The sequence below is a fragment of the Myotis nattereri genome, assembly GCF_964212035.1.
Source record: "Myotis nattereri genome assembly, chromosome: X".
NCBI lineage: Eukaryota > Metazoa > Chordata > Mammalia > Chiroptera > Vespertilionidae > Myotis > Myotis nattereri.
The window spans coordinates 124699542-124720795 of NC_138078.1; the positions used below are offsets into that span (position 1 = coordinate 124699542).

Below are 21254 nucleotides of genomic sequence, written 5' to 3' on the forward strand. Positions count from 1 at the left end.
TCCCCATTATTCAAGTCACTCTTTTGATTGAACACTCCTGCTAAAGTGGAAACATGTTCTATGAAAAGGGTAGCTCATCAATCCACAGACACCCATGAATTCTCTAGTGGGGATAAATTTCTCAGTCATGGCAGCTCGTGAGGCAACAGCAAGCAGGGTTCTGAGGAATGGAACAGGACAGGAACTGTCTGAAGCTGGAGTTTCTCTCTAGGGAGGGAAGGACAGATCAAGGTAAGCAGGAAAGTAAGGGGATAGAGACCAGAAGAGTCACCCAAAGGCAACAGAGTGAGCATTGAAGATAATTGTGCCTGTTTTACACTAGCATGATAGCTGGCCTTCTTAATCCCATTCCAAATATTGCCACCAAAGCTTCCCAGCCAGGGAGGCTGCTTGCATTCATGTTCTGAAAGGATACACAAGTAACTGCTATCAGTTGTTTCCTTCAGGAAGAGTAACAGGGTATCCGGAGGCAGGAACGAAAGGGAGATTTACTTTTCACCCTATACCTTTTCATATCTTTCAAATCTTGTACTGAGAGAATATGTTACCTCTTCAAGCAATAAATAAATGTATACATACAAAAATAAAGACCATTGGGCCCTTCAAATGAGAAAAAAAGATAAACCCTTGGGCTTCAGTATCATACATCTAGTCTCCCATTACCTTTGTGAGTATGTATGGTGCAGTGAGCTGTGGAGACAACAGAGATGGGTTGGATTCAAATCCTAGCTCTTGACAAAAATGTGACAGATTCCTAGATGGGAGACTTGGGGGAAGTAATAATAATAGTATACTCATCCTTGAGCTAAAGTGAGGCTTAAATAAAAATGATGTCTATGAATTTTCTAGCATAGTGAAACACAATACTTTTATTTACTTATTTTTTAAAATATATTTTTGTTTATTTCAGAGAGGAAGGAAGGAGAAAGAGATAGAAACATCAATGATGAAAGAGTCACTGATGGTTTGCCTCCCTGCACACCCCATACTAGGGATTGAGCACTGCAACCCAGGCATGTGCCTTGACCGGGGATCGGACCATGATCTCCTAGTTCATAGGTTGATGCTCAACCACTGAGCCATGCCAGCCAGGCTGAAACACAATATTTTATCTCCTTTCCCTTTCCAACCCCACCCACCTCTCACCCCTTCATGGCCTCACCCAACATGTCTGCCCTATGAAAGGTACCATATTGGATCCTTTTTGCCATTGACTATTAAATAGCCTGGAACACTGGTACCTGTCACTGGCATAAAGTTCTTACATTCTTCTTTGCCCTCTCTGCCATCCCATAAACATAAAAATGTAGGTAGACTTATAGGCCCCTGATTATCTGCCTGAGTCAATCCCCTTACCTATGAAATTTTGCTCTGATGAAATCCCACATACTTTGTTCCACATAGGGCTCTGTGTACTTTTTTTGTAGGGGAAGATGAGCCAGTGAGTGAATAAGAACTAACATAAATGATGAACAAAATATCTCAAATGTTAAAAATGTCTTTGAACTGACAATATTGTCACCTTCATTCAAAAACAGATTTAGGGACAAGACTTGGGTATAATTAACAAATCTACAAATATATACCTCTGCATGTGCTTTGATTTGGGGGATCATTTTTGGCTGTGAAAATGCCCTTGATTACATTTATTTTCAGAGTAATAGGATTATGACTGTTCTGCTCCTGCTGGAGTGATGAACGTACAGCCTGTCTCTAATGACCTGACATGCTGTCAAGAATAGAAATTCAATTTTATAGAAAAGTTCATGATTCCTGTCATGACTCCTCCTGCTAATTAGTAAAACATGGGTTTATCACAAATTAGGTGACAGTTTGAAATTGTAGGGAAACACTGATTAAACATCTTTCAGGCATCCGTTGGTTTGCTCTTCCTAGACCCACAAAATGGCTGACAATTGTGTGAAGACAGACTCAAATGACTATGGAAAAGAGACCCTAGAACCTTTGAGCTACTTTCAATGAAGAATCAACTCCCAAGCATTCATTGAGCCCTGACATGAAGAGAAAGATTCAGATATGTCATACTTATGCTATTACTCCCAGCAACTTACTGTTTACATGGGGAGACCAGATATACACATTGGAATAGTGAATGAGTAAAACAAGGATTTGGTGCAAGAGAAGTGCTTCACCAGCAATAAATGTTGCAGTACTTAGTCAGGACTGAGGGTAGGGTATTCCAAGTTTTTGGGGGACAGCTTGGGTAAGGCAGGACTCCATTTCTCAATGCCACAAGCAAATCCTCATTACTAAATCAACAAAGTTACAAAGCCCCTTGGAGCTTTCAGGGCACTGGCTCTAACTATTTATTCTCTGCTGTGCTCTGGTTTACTGTGGGCAAGCTGGAAACACTGACTAGTACTAAACTCTCTCTGGGACAAGTTTAAGGATGCTCCTGCCCAAGACCCTAATCCTTACTGTTTTTTCAGAAGTCCCAAAGATGACAATGATCATCTGTGATGGCCTCCCTTCCCTGTACCCAGAGATATGGGAAGGTTGTAGAGTGAAAGGGTAAAAGGAAGTAAGGCTTATTATAACCTCAATACCTCAGGCCTATGGTTAATGGGTATGTTTCTGGTCCTGACTTTAAAGAATTTAGGGGACACAAGGAGCTTGGAGCAATGGAGGAAGGACCTAGTTATAACTCTATTGATTAGGCAAAACAAATAAAATGGATTAAATTCATATTGATAATGTCTAGCACCTTGTAGGCATGTCATAAACATTTGTTGTGTGCATGAATAAATAAATGAATAGTCTAAAGTACATGAGTTATATGAAAGCAATGGCTGACTTTTCTTAATATAGAGTTTCTTATATTAGTGTGGAGTAAACCTGTTTCCCACTAATATTTAAGCTCCATCTGTCTTGTTGACTGCCATATTGTCAGTGCCAAGCACAATGTTTCAGTCAAGGTGCTTTGGTTGCCAGAACAGAAACCAAATGTCTTTGACCTGACAGTATTGTTAGTTCTGATTACCTAAAGAAAAGAAAAATGGTTGAAAGGGTTTTGAGAACTCAAGAAATTTATGGGAAAGTTAAAGGACAGGGCTTGAAAACAGATACAGGTCTACAAATCATAAACCACAGGGGTAGTCTCCTAGCAGAGAATCTTCTTTTTTAAAAAAATTTTATTGAGGTGACATTAGTCAACATGAACATATAGGTTTCATTCATGTGTGGGTTACTAAGTTACAAAATCTGTATATAGCACCATGTGCCCACCACCCAAAGTCAAATCTTCTCCTGTCACCTCATACTGGAACCCCTTTCTTCCCCTACATCCCTCCCTCTGGCAATGACCACACTGCTGTTTGTGTTCATAGGTTTTAGTTTTATATCCCACATATGTGTGAAATCATATGGTTCTTAGCTTTTTCTGTCTGACTTATTTCACTTAGCATAATCTTCTCAAGGTCCATCCATGTTGTTGCAAATGGCACTATTTCATCCTTTAGTATGGCTGAGTAGTATTCCATTGTGTATATGTACCACATTTTCTTTATCCAGTCCTCTATCACAGGGCACTTCGGCTGTTTCCATGTCTTGGCCACCGTGAGTAATGCTGCAATGAACATAGGGGTGCATATATCTTTGTGTATAAATGATTTCGAGTTTTTCAGGTATATACCCAGGAATGGGGTTGTTGGGTCATATGATAGCTCTATCTTTAATTTTTTGAGGAATTGCTAGACTGATTTCCATAGTGGTTGTACCAGTCTACATTCCCACCAGCAGTGAATGAGGGTTCCCTTTTTTTCCACAACCTCTCCAACACTTGTTATTGCTTGTCTTATTGAATCTTCTTGTGAGGGCATTACTATTAGGTAGAATAAACTGTAATTTCTTGTAGCCTCATGTTACCAGATTAATATTCAGAGTCTCATGAAACTGCTTCTGTTAGGCTGAGCTTAAATTGTGTGCTGCACTGAGCAGTGAGAAGAAGGATGTGGCAGAAGAAAGCCACATCTTCAGGAGCTCCTTGGTTTTAATAGTGGTAAGACAAAAGCTTGGATTTATCATTCCACCAATAATATCAACACTGGAAAATAAATAATCATGAAAAAAGAAATTATGGTGATGTTAGGAATGGATGAGTAGGTGGGGAAAACCCACATATGCCCACTACATACAATATAGAACTGAATATATTTTGATTGAATGAATGTCTAATTTATTAACATCCATGTTTAATAAGGGTACAATAATGCTTAGAAGAAGAGGTATCTCCCCAAGCCCACATGCTGTCTAAGTTATGTATTCACTTATTTTTAAAGGCTAAGGTATAACAGGATATTTTGAGAGAGCTGAAGAGCTCAAGATAAGAATTATAGAGAATTATTAGAAATGTGATTTTTAGAAATCATGGGTACATCAGTTGACCTCACTCTAAGGAAAAGCAATATATGAAATGATCTTAATTGTCTATGGTGTTGTCACATCTCTCCAAAGGAGTTCATAACTGATTACATACTTTTGTGAAGGTGATTCACCATACAGCTTTCTAAGAGTTCCCCCAAATACCTTAAAATGTATTTTGATCCCTGTTTCTAGAACCCTTCAGCTCTGATTAGGGAGAGCACAATTGTCTAAGAAGAAAACTAGGAAGAATGCTACTTATATTCTCCCTTTTACTATGCAAAAAGCATGGTGATATTCACAAGTGAGATCCATGGAAAAGGGGGAAGTATATGACATTCAGGGTCCTGCGTTGGAGGACTCTGGTGTGACTATTTTAAAAAATTCAAAAGAATTCAATAGTAAGTGGTAACTTTAAATATTGAAAAAAAATGTCATCTTAATGTATAAAAAACTATAGATGTTACCTTAATATATGCACTTTTATTCAAATGATTATGTAAGTTAAACAGAAAGTTGGGACTGACAAATTCCCAAGTTTCCAAGATTTACTTATGTTAACCTAGTATTCAACATGGGAACAAAGTTGAGGATTTTTGTTTATAACCCATGTCGCTTAGATGTGAAGGGAGGCAAGACTGAAGATTACACTACATTAATAGGGTGAAAACATGCAAATCAGGGGACATGTTAGATAGGTGGATAGATAGATAGATAGATAGATAGATAGATAGATAGATAGATAGATAGATGATGGATAAATAGATAAATTGTTACTTTCAAAATGTTAGCCAGCTCATCCATCATGCTGGTTGTGGGCAGTGATGGTACTAGAAATGGAAATGAATCTGAGTTGCAGTGAATTTTGATTAAGGCCTAGTTCATGTAAGAAAGATTAAAAAAAAAATCCTCAGCCTTAGCTGGTTTGGCTCAGTGAATAGAGCGTTGGCCTGCGAACTGACAGATCCCGGATTCCATTCAGGTCAAGGGCACATGCCTGGGTTTCAGGCGTGATCGCCAGTAGGGGGTGTGCAGGAGGCAGCCTATCGGTGATTCTCTCTCATCATTGATGTTTCCATCTCTCTCTCCCTCTCCCTCTCTGAAATCAATACAAATACATATTTTTTAAAATCCTCAGTCCACAAATTCTCAGAGGAATAAAAAACTTTAGAGGCAGTTACAGGCATAGAATAAAGACCTAGTGTCACAGGCTCCATAAATCTTCAAATACTAGCCCTTTCAAGGGTTGAGACATAAGGTTATGCTTTATAGTGGAGCAAACTTCACCAGCTGGCATCATCTGGATCTTTTAGTGGACACCAGAATTCAGGCTATGAAGGCTGAGAGTGAGCTAGGTTAGATTGTAGGTATCTTCCATCCAGAAAATATTCTTTCCAGTCTCCCCCCCCCCCTTTATTAATCTCAAATGGTAGTGTAATTTACATACTCTTCTACACCTTGACTTTTTAATTTTTGTTGTTTTATATTTAGCAATATGTCAGGACATAAGGAGCTTCTTCTTTTTCTAAAAGGCTACACTGTATTCTATTGTTTGGCTATACTATAACTTTTTTAACAGTTTTCAAACTTTTGTTATCCTATATAATAAAAGGGTAATATGCAAATTGACCCTAAGGGTGGAACCACAGGGAACAACTGGTTGCTATGGCATGCACTGACCACCAGGGTGAGTGCAGACCCTCAATGCAGAAACTGCCCCCTGGTGGTCAGTGCGCTCCCATAGGGGGAGCTCCACTCAACCAGAAGCTGGGCAGACAGCTGCCAGCACAGCGGCGGTGGCAGGAGCCTCTCCCACCTCCTTAGCAGTGCTAAGGATGTCTGACTGTGGCTTAGGCCCACTCTCCCAGGGGCCTAAGCTGTCAGTTGAACATCCCCTGAGGGCTCCCAGGCTGCCAGAGGGATGTCTGACTGCCTGCTTAGGCTCCATCCCCCCCAGGGAGTGGGCCTAAGCTGGCAGGTGGACATCCCCTGGGGGACCCCCCCCCCCAGAGTAGATGAATTTTTGTGCACTGGGCCTCTAGTTTTAAATATATGCTGCAGTAAATAGTCTTGTATAGGTTAAAAGAAAATCAGATCATGGGCTTAAGGTTAGAGGAATATTTCCCAGTATTGGGGCTCGTGGCTGTGCAGGTAGTGAGTGGTAGAAGAGGCTCCCTCTCTGCCTTCTTTCAATCTGAGTCAAGAAATGTGGGTAAGTAAAGGTTTCAGGAAGGTTTAACATTCTATTTATCTGTTACCTAACCAAATATAGCATGCTGATTATTACAGGTGCTTCCTCTGTGCCCAGTCCTATGCCATATAGAATACAACAATGAATAAGATATAGTTCCACCCATAACAAACTGGGAATGTCCTTTGGGTAATAAAACTTCCATGCCTATAATGATTTGTCCTTGGTAACATATGTTAACTCTTTAAATTGTGTGGTAGAGACCTTTAGGCATAATAAAGAGTAGCCACTTAATTATGATTCTAATTACACAAATACTTACTGAGTATCCAGTATGTTTGAGGTACTGAACAAGACAGACATAATTCCCTGAGGAGACAGAAAGTTAAATAGGCAATAACAACACAATGTGTGACACTTTCATGAATCATTATTGGTGGTTCCAATTTACACAACTGGTAGGAAGTCAAACAGGTATAGCCACTATGGAAAACTGTTTTGTAGTGTCTAATAAAAAATTAAACATACTCTATTACCCAGCAATTCCACTCCTAGGTATATATGCAAAGATGTATGGACAACATTATTTATTGCAACCCTGGAATAGTGAGAACTGGAAGTAAATTCTACCAGTAACATAACAGTTAAATAAATGTTGGTAATATGCAGCCAATAAAAACAATAAGTTATATCAATATTATTAATAGCATAAAGATATCCACAATATATTTTATGCTAAAAAGCAAGTTGCAGAACAGTACATATAGTATGATAAAATATGTGTAAAAACAAAACTTTTTATGTGTATACACATCCATAAATATGCACCCAAAAATGTCTATAAGGATCCGCACCTCCTTGTTAATACCTCTGATTAGATGGGGCTTTCACTTTTATTTTATACTAGAGGCCCAGTGCACAAAATTTGTGCACTCGGAGGCGGAGGAGGAGTGGTCCCTCAGCCCAGCCTGTGCCCTCTTGCAGTCTGGGAGCCCTCGGGGGATGTCCGACTGACGGCTTAGTCCCACTCCTGCCACTGCCTCTGCGCTCGTCAGCTATGAGCCTGGCTTCTGGCTGAGTGGGACCTCCCCTCCCCCTGCCGTGGGAGCACACTGACCACCAGGGTGCGGCTCTTTCATTGAGTGTCTGCCCTCTGGTGGTCAGTGCACATTATAGTGACTGGTCATTCTGCTGTTCGGTTAATTTGCATATTAGCCTTTTATTATATAGGATACTTAGGTATAATTATATTATATTAATTAATATAATTAGCACCAATACCTTTGTAATTTAAAATATTAATAAATGATACAAATATGCACAGTGTTACAAGTTTCCCTGACTTGGAAAATCAAATGGCTGATGATGACATTCACTCACAGACAGTAACAGTGGAAGTGATCAGAGGAAGATTGTTGAGAAAGATGATAAATTCAGTCTTGGGCATTTTATTTTGATATTCCTGGGGTACATTCAGGTGAAGATGTCTAGAAGGGAGTTGGATATATAGGTGTGGGGCAGAAGGGAATGGTTAGGAATGGAGCTAGAGATTTTAGGATATGCATAGCAATCAAAGCCACTATAGGAATGAATGGGATTACAAAGGGACAATATAGTGGAATAATGGAGGCAAGTAGGTCCAGAAATGAGGAACACCGAGGCAGACACAAATGGATCAGCCTGCAAAGGACACCTTGATGGAATGACTAGAGAGATAGGAATAAAATCAGGAGTACGAGGTGTCATGCAAGCCAGGAAAAAGAGGTTCATAATGGACAAAGTGCTCAATAGTAACAAATGCTGGTGAGGATGGCATATAAGGGGGAAAAAAAAGGTCTTTTGGATTTAATGACAAAGAAATTTTGGTGAGATCCAGGAGGTTGAGTGTATAGTGGGGCCACTTTCAGTAAATTTAGTTGCTAAGTTGCAGGAGTTGGTTGGTGGAGATAAGGGTCACTAGAAGGGATTAAGTTTGAGAGAAATTTTTAAAATAGAGTATTAAAATTAGAAAGACTTGAACACATTTACATGGTGATGAGAAATAGCTAGTAAAAGTATGGGGGTTGAAATGTTGAGGGTGGGGGGGAGTGTACAATTTAGCCAATATAACAAGGATGGAATTCACAGCACAGATGGAACGATTCCTCTCAGACAGAAGGCAGGGCACTCCACTGTAACAGGAAGGAAGGAAAAAAGGGTGGTTGTGTATGTGGACAAATATATAGATTTGGTAATTGGAATTTAAGGGAGCTCTCAATTGATAGCTTCTATTTTCTCTATGAAGTAGGAGGTGATGTAACCTGCTGAGAGTGAGGGGAGAAGTGATGAGATGGAGATGCTTTAAAATAGCTGCTATGGAGAACAGGAGGAAGCTCTGAGTAGAGAAACAAAAGAATGTGTAGGCTTGAAGTCAAAGACCATGGTGAGCATCATTTGGGGGAATTGTGTGAGGTCATCTCCTAAAAATGAGGGTAGAGGTGGGAGGTCTACACAATGTCAAAATCTCTGACCAACTTGGTTAACTGATTCAACCAACTAGTCAATTCAGTGAAGAAAACCCACTAACGTAATTATTTTGCATTACAAAAGCCCAAATCGTGATTACTGCCCCAGCTGAAGCATTTGGATTTAATTCTATCAATGGAGACTCTATAGAATGCAGGAGAAAAGGAGATCCTAACAGTAGCACTGCATCATTCTAGTGACAGCTCAGAGGCTGCTCCCTTTCTTATTTGCACCCTCACCAACAATTCTTTTCTAAATTGGAATGCTTCTTATTGCAGCATTATTTATGGTGACAGGGAGTTGGAGGCAATCTGGCATTCATCACTGAGATAGTGAAGAGGCAAAATGGGATGGACGTACATCCTGGAGTAGTTTTCAGCAATTATAAGCAAGGAATTATATGTACATAGAGCAGCAATGCTGGGTGAGAAATAGGAGAAATAGCAAGAAATAGAAATATATATTAACACCATTTAGAAAAATTAAAAGGACCTTCACTGGAAAGAATAAACATTTTATAAGAACACATACAAACAAAAATATAGTCATTAAGTAGAAGAGACTGATTTCCAGTGAGAGTGGGAGGAGAATGTGAATGACATGTGGGGGTAATAGGGAATAAAGAAACCAAACAAGATGTCAAAGATAACAAGTGCATTAGGACCTGAGTTCAATTAACTCAACCCTCTGCACCTAACACACTAACTAAATCCAGACACAAGTGAATCAAAACACTTTATTTAAACTCTTGAAGACTGTTTCAAGCAACATCTTTATCTACAACCCAGAATATTGGGGTTACACAGGATCAGAGCTGGAGAAGAGTGTGCAGGTCATCTAGGGCTGCCCGTTATCTCACCACTTATTTTATAGATGAAGAAACTGAAGCCATGAGAACTAACTGTCTAAAGCCACACAGTTAGTTGTAAAGTTTAGACTAGACCCAGGTCTCCAAGGTCCAGTACTCCTTCTGAAAATTCTCATTTGTTTTGTTGTTATTGTTGTTTGCATCTTAAATGAATTCAACTCCATTCTATGGTTTCTACTTCCTTCATAATTTTTAATTTAAAAATATATGCAGGAAAAAGGTGTACTGCCCTGCCTACATAAGGGAAGAGTGGTTAAAACCAGTGAAACTTACCTGATTACAAGGGTTCTCAATTATTTTTTAAAATCTATGACACACTTTTGAATATGAGAAATTTTGGCAGCATGCTTGAAGGTATTTCAAAAGTTTACTAAACAAATCAGTAATAATAATATAGTCTTTACTGCACTATAACAATGCCTCAAAGTGCCTAGGAAAGCATAGCAATGTTTATCAAAATGCTTATTACCACATGTCAACAATGTATCACAATTTGAATAAAACAGTTGCCTGCCTTGACCACTCTCATTTATATACCCAGGCAAGTGAACATGCAATTTCTCTTTATACTGGATGATACTGTTCTGTGACATGTTTGATATTGTTTGATATTATCCTATGCCTCTCTTCCCCCTACAACAAGCTGAACTTGAGTTTATTCTATATTGCATGACCTCAAATCAATATTATTTATGACAGTCATCATCAAGACATTTTGCATGCTCAATTGTAGCAAAATTGCACTGTTATCTTGGCTTTCAAGAAGGGTTCAGGGCATCCCTGTTGAGATTCAGGCTGTGATGGGAAGCTGTAGAATGGAGTGGTTAAGGGCATGGGCTTTAGTACCCTAGAGACTGGAGTTTGAATGCTATGCCTGTTACTGTGCAACCAACTTTGGGTAAGATATTTAAGCTTTTAATTCAATCCAACAAACATTTAGGGGCCTGCTATATGCAAGATACTGTTTTAGGTGCTTGGGGACATAGTAAGGAACAAAACAGATGAAAATCCCTATCTGCTTGGAGCTGACATTCTAGTAGGGGGATAGGAACAAACAATTAGCATAATAAATAAGCAAATCATGAGGAGAAACCAAGATGGAGGCATAGGTAAACACCGAAATTGCTGCCTCCTACAACAACTTCACAAATACAACAAAAAGACTAAACGGACATCATCCAGAAGTACAGGAAGGCTGGCTGAGTGGAAATTCTACAACTAGAAGGAAAGAGAAAAGCACACTGAGAGTCAGGAGCTATGGAAGTAAAGTGCAGAGGTACAGAGGCTCGAGCGGCCACACGCAGAAAGGGGCTGGTACCTGAGGACGAGGCTGTCTTTTTGAATCAGGAGGGAGTCACAAGCTCCCGACAGCTCTGAACTCCAGTTCCAGGAAGTCTCTGGGGACCCAGGACTCATATGGGGAGAAACTAGACTGTCTGGCAGCGGGCAGAACTCGGAACTCAAGGGTGGCTTTCCCTCAGAGGTGCTTGCAGCAATTAAATTACCGGGACACTGAGATGCCCGGCCCCTTAGGGCAGGGCTGAGAATCTGCCATAGCTGCTTGCTCCGCCCTGTTGATTCCCTGAGACCCCGCCCCACCCAGGCTGCGGCAAAGGCTTTTGCATATGAATGCCCTGACCCTTTGCAACCTGAAAACTACCTAACAAACTACAGCTGGGCCAGACAGACCCAGAACTTCCAAGAGAAGGCCCAAGGCCCCACAGCAGCTTGCATTGCTTCACAGCTGGGCCTCATCTGGGCACCTCCAAACTTCAAAAAAGGAAGGGGAATCTGCAGATCTTTTCATAGCTCCTGCTGGGTAACCTCAGGCAGAGACTAAATTAGCACCTCCTTAGATCCAAGAGCCAGTGTACCTAGTGGTCAGAGTGGGACCATCCAGATTACAACTCCTCAGATCCATAAAGGACACACTCAGGGGCAGACTCAGAGAGCACCAAAGCCCCCATTGAAGCAAGTCTGGCCCCTGAAGGATGTCTTCAGCACAGAAGTTCTCCCACTGCAGACACAGCTGATTCTCACTGCCAATTGGCCTGTTGGTCAATTCCTCCCAGTGATACCTACAACAATCAAGGCATAACTACAACAAGACTGTGCACAAAGCCCACAAGGGGGTGCACCAAGAGTGTCCACCTCAGGTAACTGGGGAGGCTGAGCCACTGGGCCCTATAGGACACCTAGCACACAAAACCACTCTACCAACACAGGGAAGCATAAAAAATGCGGAGACAAAGAAACAGGTCACAAATGACAGAAATGGAGGAAAGCAAATGACTGGATATAGAGTTCAAAACCACGTTTATAAGGTTTTTCAAGAATTTTATGGAAACCACCGATAAATTTAGTGAGACCCTGGAGGATATGAAAAAAGACCAACTAGAAATTAAGCATACACTGACTGAAATAAAGAATAATATACAGAGATCCAACAGCAGACAAGAGGATCCCAAGAATCAAGTCAAAGATTTGAAATACGAAGAAACAAAAAATACCCAACCAAAGACGCAAAAAGAAAAAAGAATCCAAAAATATGAAGATAGTGTAAGGAGCCTCTGGGATAACTTCAAGCGTACCAACATCAGAATTATAGGTGTGCCAGAAGAAGAGAGAGAGCAAGATACTGAAAACCTATTTGAAGAAATAATGACAGAAAACTTCTCCTACCTGGTGAAAGAAATAGACTTACAAGTCCAGGAGGTGCAGAGAACCCCAAGCAAAAGGAATCCAAGGAGGACCACACCAAGACACATCATAATTAAAATGCCAAGAGCAAAAGACAAAGAGAGAATCTTAAAAGCAGCAAGAGAAAAACAGTCAGTTACCTACAAGGGAGTACCCACACGACTGTTAGCTGATTTCTCAACAGAAACCATGCAGGCCAGAAGAGAGTGGCAAGAAATATTCAAAGTGATGAATAGCAAGAACCTACAACCAAGATTACTTTATCCAGCAAAGCTATCATTTCTGAATGATAGGTCAGATTGAAGGTCAGATAAAGAGCTTCACAGACAAGCAAAAGCTAAAGGAGTTCATCACCACCAAACCAGCATTATATGAAATGCTGAAAGATATTCTTTAAGAAGAGGAAGAAGAAAAAGGAACTCTTACCATTTGCCACAGCATGGATGGAACTGGAGAGCATTATGCTAAGTGAAATAAGCCAGTCAAGAGAAGGATAAATACCACATGATCTCACTCATTTGTGGAATATAATGAACAACATAAACTGATGAACAAGGACTGATCCAGAGACGGAGAGGCATTGATTGGACTGTCGGGCCTTGGAGGGAAGGTAGGGGAGGGTGGAGGTAACCGGGAAAGATCAACCAAAGGACTTATATGCAAGCATATAGGCCTAACCAATGAACACAGACAACAGGGGAGTTAGGGCATGAGCGGGGAGGTGGGGGGGGGGTAGGGGGTAATGTGGGGATAAGGACACATATGTAATATCATAATCAATAAAATATATTAAAAATTAGCAAATCATATGATGTGTTATAAGGTGGTAAGTGTCATGGATTAAAGAAAAAGTTGAGAAGAGTACTTTGGCATTGGGTTCTGAGGAGAGGGTGCAGGTTGCAATATTAAATAGGGTGGTCAGGGTAGATCTTATTGAAAAGGTGACATTTAAACAAAGTGGAAAGGTAATTAGCTACATGACTACCTGTGGTAAGCAGATGCATTCCTGTTGAGATTAATGAAGAGGAATGTAGCAGTGGAGGGAGTGAGGGAGGGTTGAATTTGTAAATATATTTTGAAGGTGGATCCATCATGATTTCATGAGAGATTGGGTATGGTAATTGAGAAAAGGAAAAATGTCAAGAATGATTTCAGGGTTTTTGGTTTGCACAACCAAAAGGATAGAGATATGCCTACATCTGATGAAGGGTATAGTTTGAAGCAGGTTTTCCTTTTTTCTTACTTTATTATTGTGGGGAAAGACCAGAATCAGTGTTTTGGAAATATTGAGATGTCTATTAGAAATTCTAATAGAGATTAATTTTGAATGTCAATGCTAATTGAAAAATAAGAAAAAATTTAAAAAAGAAATGCTAATAGAGATGATGTTGAATTTGAACTTGTATACACAAGTCTGAAGTTCAAGAGAGAAGTTTGGGCTGTAAGTATAAAATGGCAGTCATAGGTACAGAGGTGACCATGTGATCAGACGAGGCCATCTGAGGAGTGGAAATAGAGAAGAGATCCAAAGACTGAGTCCTGAGCTCCCACAGCACTAAAAAATCAGAGAAGGGGCACAACCAGCAAAGGAGACTAAATAGTGACCAGTGAAGTTGGAAGAAAATAAAGACAGTGTGGTTTCCTGAAAGCTAAGGGAAGGAAGTGCATCAAGGAGGAGGGACTGATCCACTTAAATATTGCTGATGGGCCAAGGAAGATTATAAGTGAGAAATGACTCATGTATTAGAAATGTGGAAGTTATCAGTAACTTAATTGGAAGAGGTTTTATAGAGTAGTGGAGGCAAGAACTTACCCTGACCATCCTATTATGGAGTGGTGGAGGCAAGAAGAAAAATGGAGATAGGGAGTAGAGACAACTCTGTAATGATGTTTGATGTGAATAGGAACAACAAAAAAAGAGTGATAGCTGGCAGATGAAGCCTTAGCTCCCTTCTCTATAAACAGGGTTCTCTCAGCGTTATTGAAAAAATTAAAAGAGATTCAATAAAAAATTTTTTTGAGTACTAAGATAGTACACACAAGATGTCTATCACATAGTAGGCATTCAGTACACTGTAATGATTATTTTAAAACTGTGAATACTAGAATTGAAAGCAAATTTTTATATATTTTAAAATAATACAGACTTTAATGTCTTAGACCAACAGATGAGTCATTGTGTGGGGGAACAAAAAAAAATCTCAGAATAAGTTTTGCTGTAGTGCATATCAAACCACATTTCAGAAGATGACCTCCAAAGAACACATCTGCTTAGTTTTCATTGCATTTGTGTTCCCTGGTATAGTAATTATATGTATCTACTAGAGGCCTAGGGGGAAAAGCTTCTGTCAAAAACACAATCTTCTCTCTAAATGAGACAAGTTTCTCCATTACTGAGCATGCCTTGAGTGTGACAAGGTCATAAAGTCACGTTCTTTTTCTTGCATATATATATTGTTTTTCTCTCTCTCATCCCCTAATTGCCAAGTTAAATGTCAATGGCATTGGGTTCTGGGGAGAGGGTGCAGGTTGCAATAAGTAAACCGACATCTGAAATTTTTCTTCTGTTCAAACCAATGCTCCTTCTAAAATCTTTTTTAAGATGGTGAACAAACAATATTACATAAGCTATAAGTTAAAGACTGAGCAGAACAGAAGATATTTTAGCTGTGAAATAAAATAAAGCTTAAAATGATGTTAATCTGACAAGTATGTATTGATATACACAATAGAGTGCTATATGATAATTAGGCAGAAGTGATGAGCAGTTGACATGAATGTTTCAAATTGGTTATTCTTTCACACAGCCAAGCCTGATTGTATCTTTCTTCCTTGTTATTTTTCTAGGCACTAATATTTTCTATTAATAATGATGTTTTCCAAAGCACCATATTATATTATGTTTGTTTATTTGTTAATTCCTTCATGTTTCAAAGGAAAGGTCTTCTTCCTTTCTAAGAGAATCTTTCCATCACCACCTCAGGGACCTACTTCCATTAATGCCCTTTTTCCCATTACCCAAATCTGTCTCTCTCTACTCACAATGCCCAAGCCTATAGCATACTAAAATTCCTCCCCAGAACCTGTCTCCTCCTCAAATCACTACTCCATTCTTCTTTCTTCCAACACCAAATTCCTCTTAGTCCCATTTCTCATTTTGCAGTCATTCTTCCTTCCCATGCAACCTAGCTCTTTCCTTCGCTGTACCACTGAAACTGCTATGTCCAAAATCACCAAGCACCTATTAATTGACCCATCTAATAATGTCCTCTCAGTCCTTATCCTCTTCAACCTCTTGTAGAATTCCAAACTATTGACAATCCCTCCATACTGAAACTTTGTCCTCCCTCAGCTTCCTTGACACCATTCTATCCTGGCTCCTATTGGCTTTTCACAGGGTTCTCCCCTCAGTCTTCTCTTCTTGTTTTGTGTATTCTCTTTTAGAGAGATAATTCACTTCTCTGGCTTTTGTTACCAATAATATGCGCATAACATTCAGGTCTGCATCTCCAGCCCAAACCTATCTACTGAACTCCAGTCCAATATTTCCAATTTTTTTTTCTCTTCTTCTTTTTTTTATTAAACATCTGCACCTAAATGACTCAAACTCAAACATGTCTTCACATCCATACTCATTATCTTCAGTCTTTCTGCCCAGCCTATGCCATTACCTAAACTACAAATCTAGTAACCATTGTCAATTCTCTCCAACGTCTGGTCACCCACATTCAATTTGTTCTCCAGTCCTGAAATGCTTCTAGAACCCTTACTCTTCTCTTCTTCCCAGGTACCATGGACTTCATTCAGGATGTCTACATCTTTTACATGAAATCTCTTTTCCCCTTCCTGGTCCCCACCAGTTCTACTGACTTCAACCACATGGAACCACATAGCCTTCCTTGAATGTCCGATAATCTTTTATACTAAAGAACAGAGTTTAAATTACTTAGATATTTTAAATGTGTTTTTGATATTGCAGGAAATGCCATCTGTGTTCAACCTACAATATGTGCAAGCTCCAAGCCAATTATGCTACATCACTGAATATTCAGTCAAGGAGGCTCTGGTGCTGATGGGGTAAAATGTGTTTTCTTGCATTAAGAGGGCCCAGATGAGCCCCTTTGGGTCCCTGGTTCACCAGCCTGTGACCCCCTCCCTCTGCCACTCTCTGGAAATATTATGCAGATTATAAAAGATAAACTAATGACTGAGTTTCATTCAGGGAACTCCTGCCTTGTTCTGTTCAGTGGAGGTCTGTAAAAGGAAAATGTCCACTTTCTCACCCAGAGCAAAATGGAGCCCCATGGGGAGCTGGAAAAAAGCAGGCCTAATTTCTGGCAGCAGCCTTTTCCAATGCTCTTCACTCAACCCATTTGGAGAGAATGGATGTGATTGCAGTTCACTCAGCTCATTGTTAAGGAGCATTCAGATTTAACAAAGGTGTATTTTTAAAATGTGTCTGTCTCGTTACATTTTTCTTTCAGACAAGAAGTCCTAGCATAGTATAGTATTTCTTAGATCTTTCCCTCATTTTTCCAGCCATAGCCCAAATGCAGATCGTAATCACATCATTCCCGGGCAATTATAAGGTCTCTCCATCTCCTGTATTAATGTGTATGACTTTGCAAAGCCATTCATTTATTTACTCAGTCACCCTGTCTGTTCGTCAGCCAGTTAATATGTGTTAATTAACAGATGTGCATTGGCCACTATGCTAGGCCCTGAAATATGGGAAGAGGAGGGAGATATAAACTAAACCAGACCCCCACAAAAGGTCCACAATTTAATGGGAAAGATAGACAACTCTGCCTGGAAAGACACCCTTCTCTTCTCTTATGAACAATTTTTCATGATTCAACACCCAACCCACATATCACAGCCAGAGGTGTTTGCTGCTCCTCCATGCTCCCACAGTGCTCTGTTTACATCTTCACTTGGCTACCTGTTGCATTGAATTGAGCATTCTCTCTACTCTGGAAATAGTGACGTCCTGGAGAACAGGAACTACAAGCTGGACATGCAGGGTTTAGTGCATCAGAGATGGCTCAGAGCACATTAAATGAAGTAATAAAACAAGAGTAAATGTTAATGCTAAATTGGGTTCCAAAATGAGTAGCATTTGTTGGGGAGCAGGAACTTCTTTACTGAGTGCCTCTTCTGCAGCCAGACAAAACTGCTTGCCACTCTATGAATAATCATTGATTCACTTGTCTTCAACTCCCAAAATTCCTGTTCCAGGCCTACCTTCTGTTGTAGCACAGTGCTTCTCAAACTTGATATGCACACAAATCAGTTGAGAATCTGATTACAATGCAGATTCTCAGTCAGTAGGTCTGGATATGGTACCAGAGATTCTGCATATCTAACAAGCTCCCAGGTGAAGCCCATGTTGGTGGTCCAAGGACCACACTTGGAGTAGGTGAGACGCTGGCTAGATTTCCCTAGTCTCAGGCCTTCTAGTCACTTAAGCCAGGACCACCATTTATGGCTGTGTACCAAGGCACCCAGCTGAAGAGGATAATGATCGTTGAAATCTAAACCATGTTCGCAAAGCCCTATACCCTGTTATAGTACTGGTCATTTCTGCTAGGAGAAAGAGGCACTTTTTCTCCTTTTGCTACTTCCCACAAAAGCTCTGTAAGCTACATGTACCCCCACAACTGAATCCATAAGAAGCCAGCACCTTTTTTCTAATTCACACAAAGGTGCCACATGGGGTGCCATGAGTGACACCCCAGCCAACCCTGTGTCATTGCTCTTTTTTTGACTGATAACTCAGGTTGATGATTCTGTATACAATTTGATATTTTTCTGTCACTTGTTTGTGTGCCCTGTATTTCTTTATATGTGAAAAGCAATAGGATGTAAAGGAGCACTGTCCTCTTCATCACAGGACTTGGGCTCTAGCCCTGGCTCTTTATTACTTGCTTCATGATATCAGGCAAAGCACATAAACCCTATGAGCCTTGGTTTCCTCATTTATCAAATTAAGATTGGTAAGATCTGCTGGGCTGGACCCTCTATGTTATTGTGAGGATCAAATTGATAACTTAAGGGAAATCCCTTTGTAAATTGTAAAGTTCTATACAAATGTTAAAAATTATTATGAAGGGTTCAGGTGGCATATCTTTAAATCCCTTTGTAATTCTCCCCAACTTGGAAGAACAGTGTGCTACATGTGGTAGCTTCAGAGCCTACTACTGGTTGATGGACTGCAGGAAAGGGCACTGTCCAAATTCTTTCTAACAAAGCCCCAGCTTACCTTGATGAATAGCACTATGTGACAACTTTGGAAGGAACTGTAACCCAACTTCATCAGCTTGCAGAGTCTGTAAGAAGATAACATCTGTAACACAATCACAATTGTTTAACAGGAACTATGCAGCAGATAAACACCAAAGTAAAGACACCAAATTCCAAATAGATGGTTTCAAGAGTAATCTTTCACTGAAAACTTTTTTTTCAAATGTAGAAGGCTGACTCACCTGTTTATATGCTAAAAGGAACCCCCTTATTTTGATTTCTGAATACTTTCTCTCCTAGTAGTCAAACTTATTATGGAATAAAAGGTTTTGATAATTGCTTTTTAATATGATGAAAGGTTGGAACCTTTTCCAATGACAAGGAAATGAAAGAATATAATGGAATGATGTCTTGTAATTTTTATAACTTCCAAATAGCAAATGAGACAGTCGTTCATTTATTCACTGAAGTTTCCTTCCAGAATTACAGAATTACTCCTACACAGCAATTAGAAGGGGGAGATGAATGTTTAAGCATTAGCTGTAACTTGTCTTTCTGGGGAGGAGGGGACTAGGTTGAAGCTGTTAGCAATGGGAAAAGTTAATTCACAAATAGAAAAGTTTAGTTATTACTTCCCTGTATTCTGAAAAGGTTTCCTAAATTGAAAAGTTAGATAAACCATTGCTCTAATTTTCAAGGGTTTTCTCTTTAAAAGGAAGTCAAGGTAAATAATCTTTATTATTTCAAGTGTTAATCTTTACTTTAAAAAATGTTTATTTAGGAGGAAGTTTTCTTATCTATCATTTGTCAAAGTCCATGGCTGGGCTGCTCAGTGGGTAGGAGCATAAATCTAACAATTCCACATGTTCAGTCCCTTGTAGGCCTCTCAGCTGCTCTCCATCTCAAGTTCACAGCCAAGCCTGCCAGCTCACAAAGGACACTGGCCAAGGGGGGTCGGGTGGGTGAAACATAGCCATCCTCATTCTTTAGACAAGGAGAGATTTGTAGTAGCCCCCTCATGAATTGTTTTCTTGATTGCCAGAAAGGCCAGAATTATTTCAACATTCAGTTGCAGTAACTTTCGTATCTTCAGTTTCTAGCCCATTCCTATTTCTCCTATTTCTTGATAGAGTTGCTAATTTTTCTCTTGTTTTCTTTAACTGATCTAGGTTCTCTTTCTCTCTCTCTCTCTCTCTCTCTCTCTCTCTCTCTCTCTCTCTCTCTCTCTCTCTCTCCTGCCCCCACACCCACTTTAAATCTTTAAAACTTGGTGACTTAGCTTTGACAGCTGGCTCATTTAACAGCGTATCCCAGTGGACAAAGATTGATTCATCTTTTACCTTGAATCTTTATTTATTTTTGACATTTCTTTTCTTCATCTCTACTTAACATTGATTTACTCACCTATATAATTTACCAGTTAGCTCTGAGAAAATAACAAAAAAATAATGAGAAAGGACAACACGTGTTAGTATCCTGTGTATGCAAGCTCTTCCAACAGAATTGTTTTGCTGAGAGTTGTGTACTTCTGCCAAGAGTGAAAAAGCAGAAAATGGGATTTTGAAGATGTATTTTATTTTTACTGTTTTAAATCAAGAGATTAGTTGTTACAACAAAATAATTCCTTTGCTGTCCTAAATTTATATTTGACCTAATTTAAATATATGTAACTCTCAAGGCATGTCAAATCCTTTTTGGAAAAAGATGTATGTAAATAAACAGGTGTTTTGGTGTTTATTGGTGTTGTTTTTTTTTTGCCTTGTCTGCTATTTTAGTGTTTCATATGCCATGGTTTGTCTCCATCATTCATTCATTAGTTCATCAGTCAATAGCCATTCATTAATTCAATAAACATTTAGAGAGCATATCTCTTGAGTATGACAAGGCCATAAAGTTGTCCTATTTATCTGTTGTCCCACTAAACTTTAGAACATTCACAAAATTGGGCTCTGAATCCTTGCACAGTTTTGCTACTAAAAGTGCAAGACTCCCAGTTCCCTGCCTTGCAGTCCACTCTTGGAGGAACAAGTTCTTCCAGGAACTGGGGTAGAGAACATTTGATTGAAAACCCTCTGGGTCACAAATGTTTTGGTTTTTGTTTATGATTTTGAACTCAAGTCCCAAAGCAAAAATTTTCTTCCTTCCTTCCTTCCTTTCTCTTTAGAGTGAGTCCTCTGTCATTCTGGAGAATGCCCCCACTCCTCAGCCAAAGGTTAGGAGATTAGGTCACTCTGCCTGCCTACTTTGACTTTTAATCCTAGCATGGGAGACTGTTGATCTCTAAATTCCTTTTGTGATTTTGTCAAGAGGACCAAAGGACATATTGTAGATATGAATTCTTATCTTCTGGCTGTCAGCTCAGAGTCT

General features: G+C 39.7%; 1 protein-coding gene across 1 annotated transcript in view; it reads left to right on the plus strand.

Moving 5' to 3' along the window:
* Positions 1-16547, plus strand: part of ADGRG4 (adhesion G protein-coupled receptor G4) — a gene marked incomplete at both ends in the record, with an annotated part of 135938 nt that extends 119391 nt beyond the window's left edge. Inside the window, 1 exon segment of the mRNA XM_081081682.1 lies at positions 16432-16547. Coding sequence (XP_080937808.1) covers positions 16432-16547 — 116 coding nt within the window.
* Between the last annotated feature and the right edge of the window lie 4707 nt (positions 16548-21254).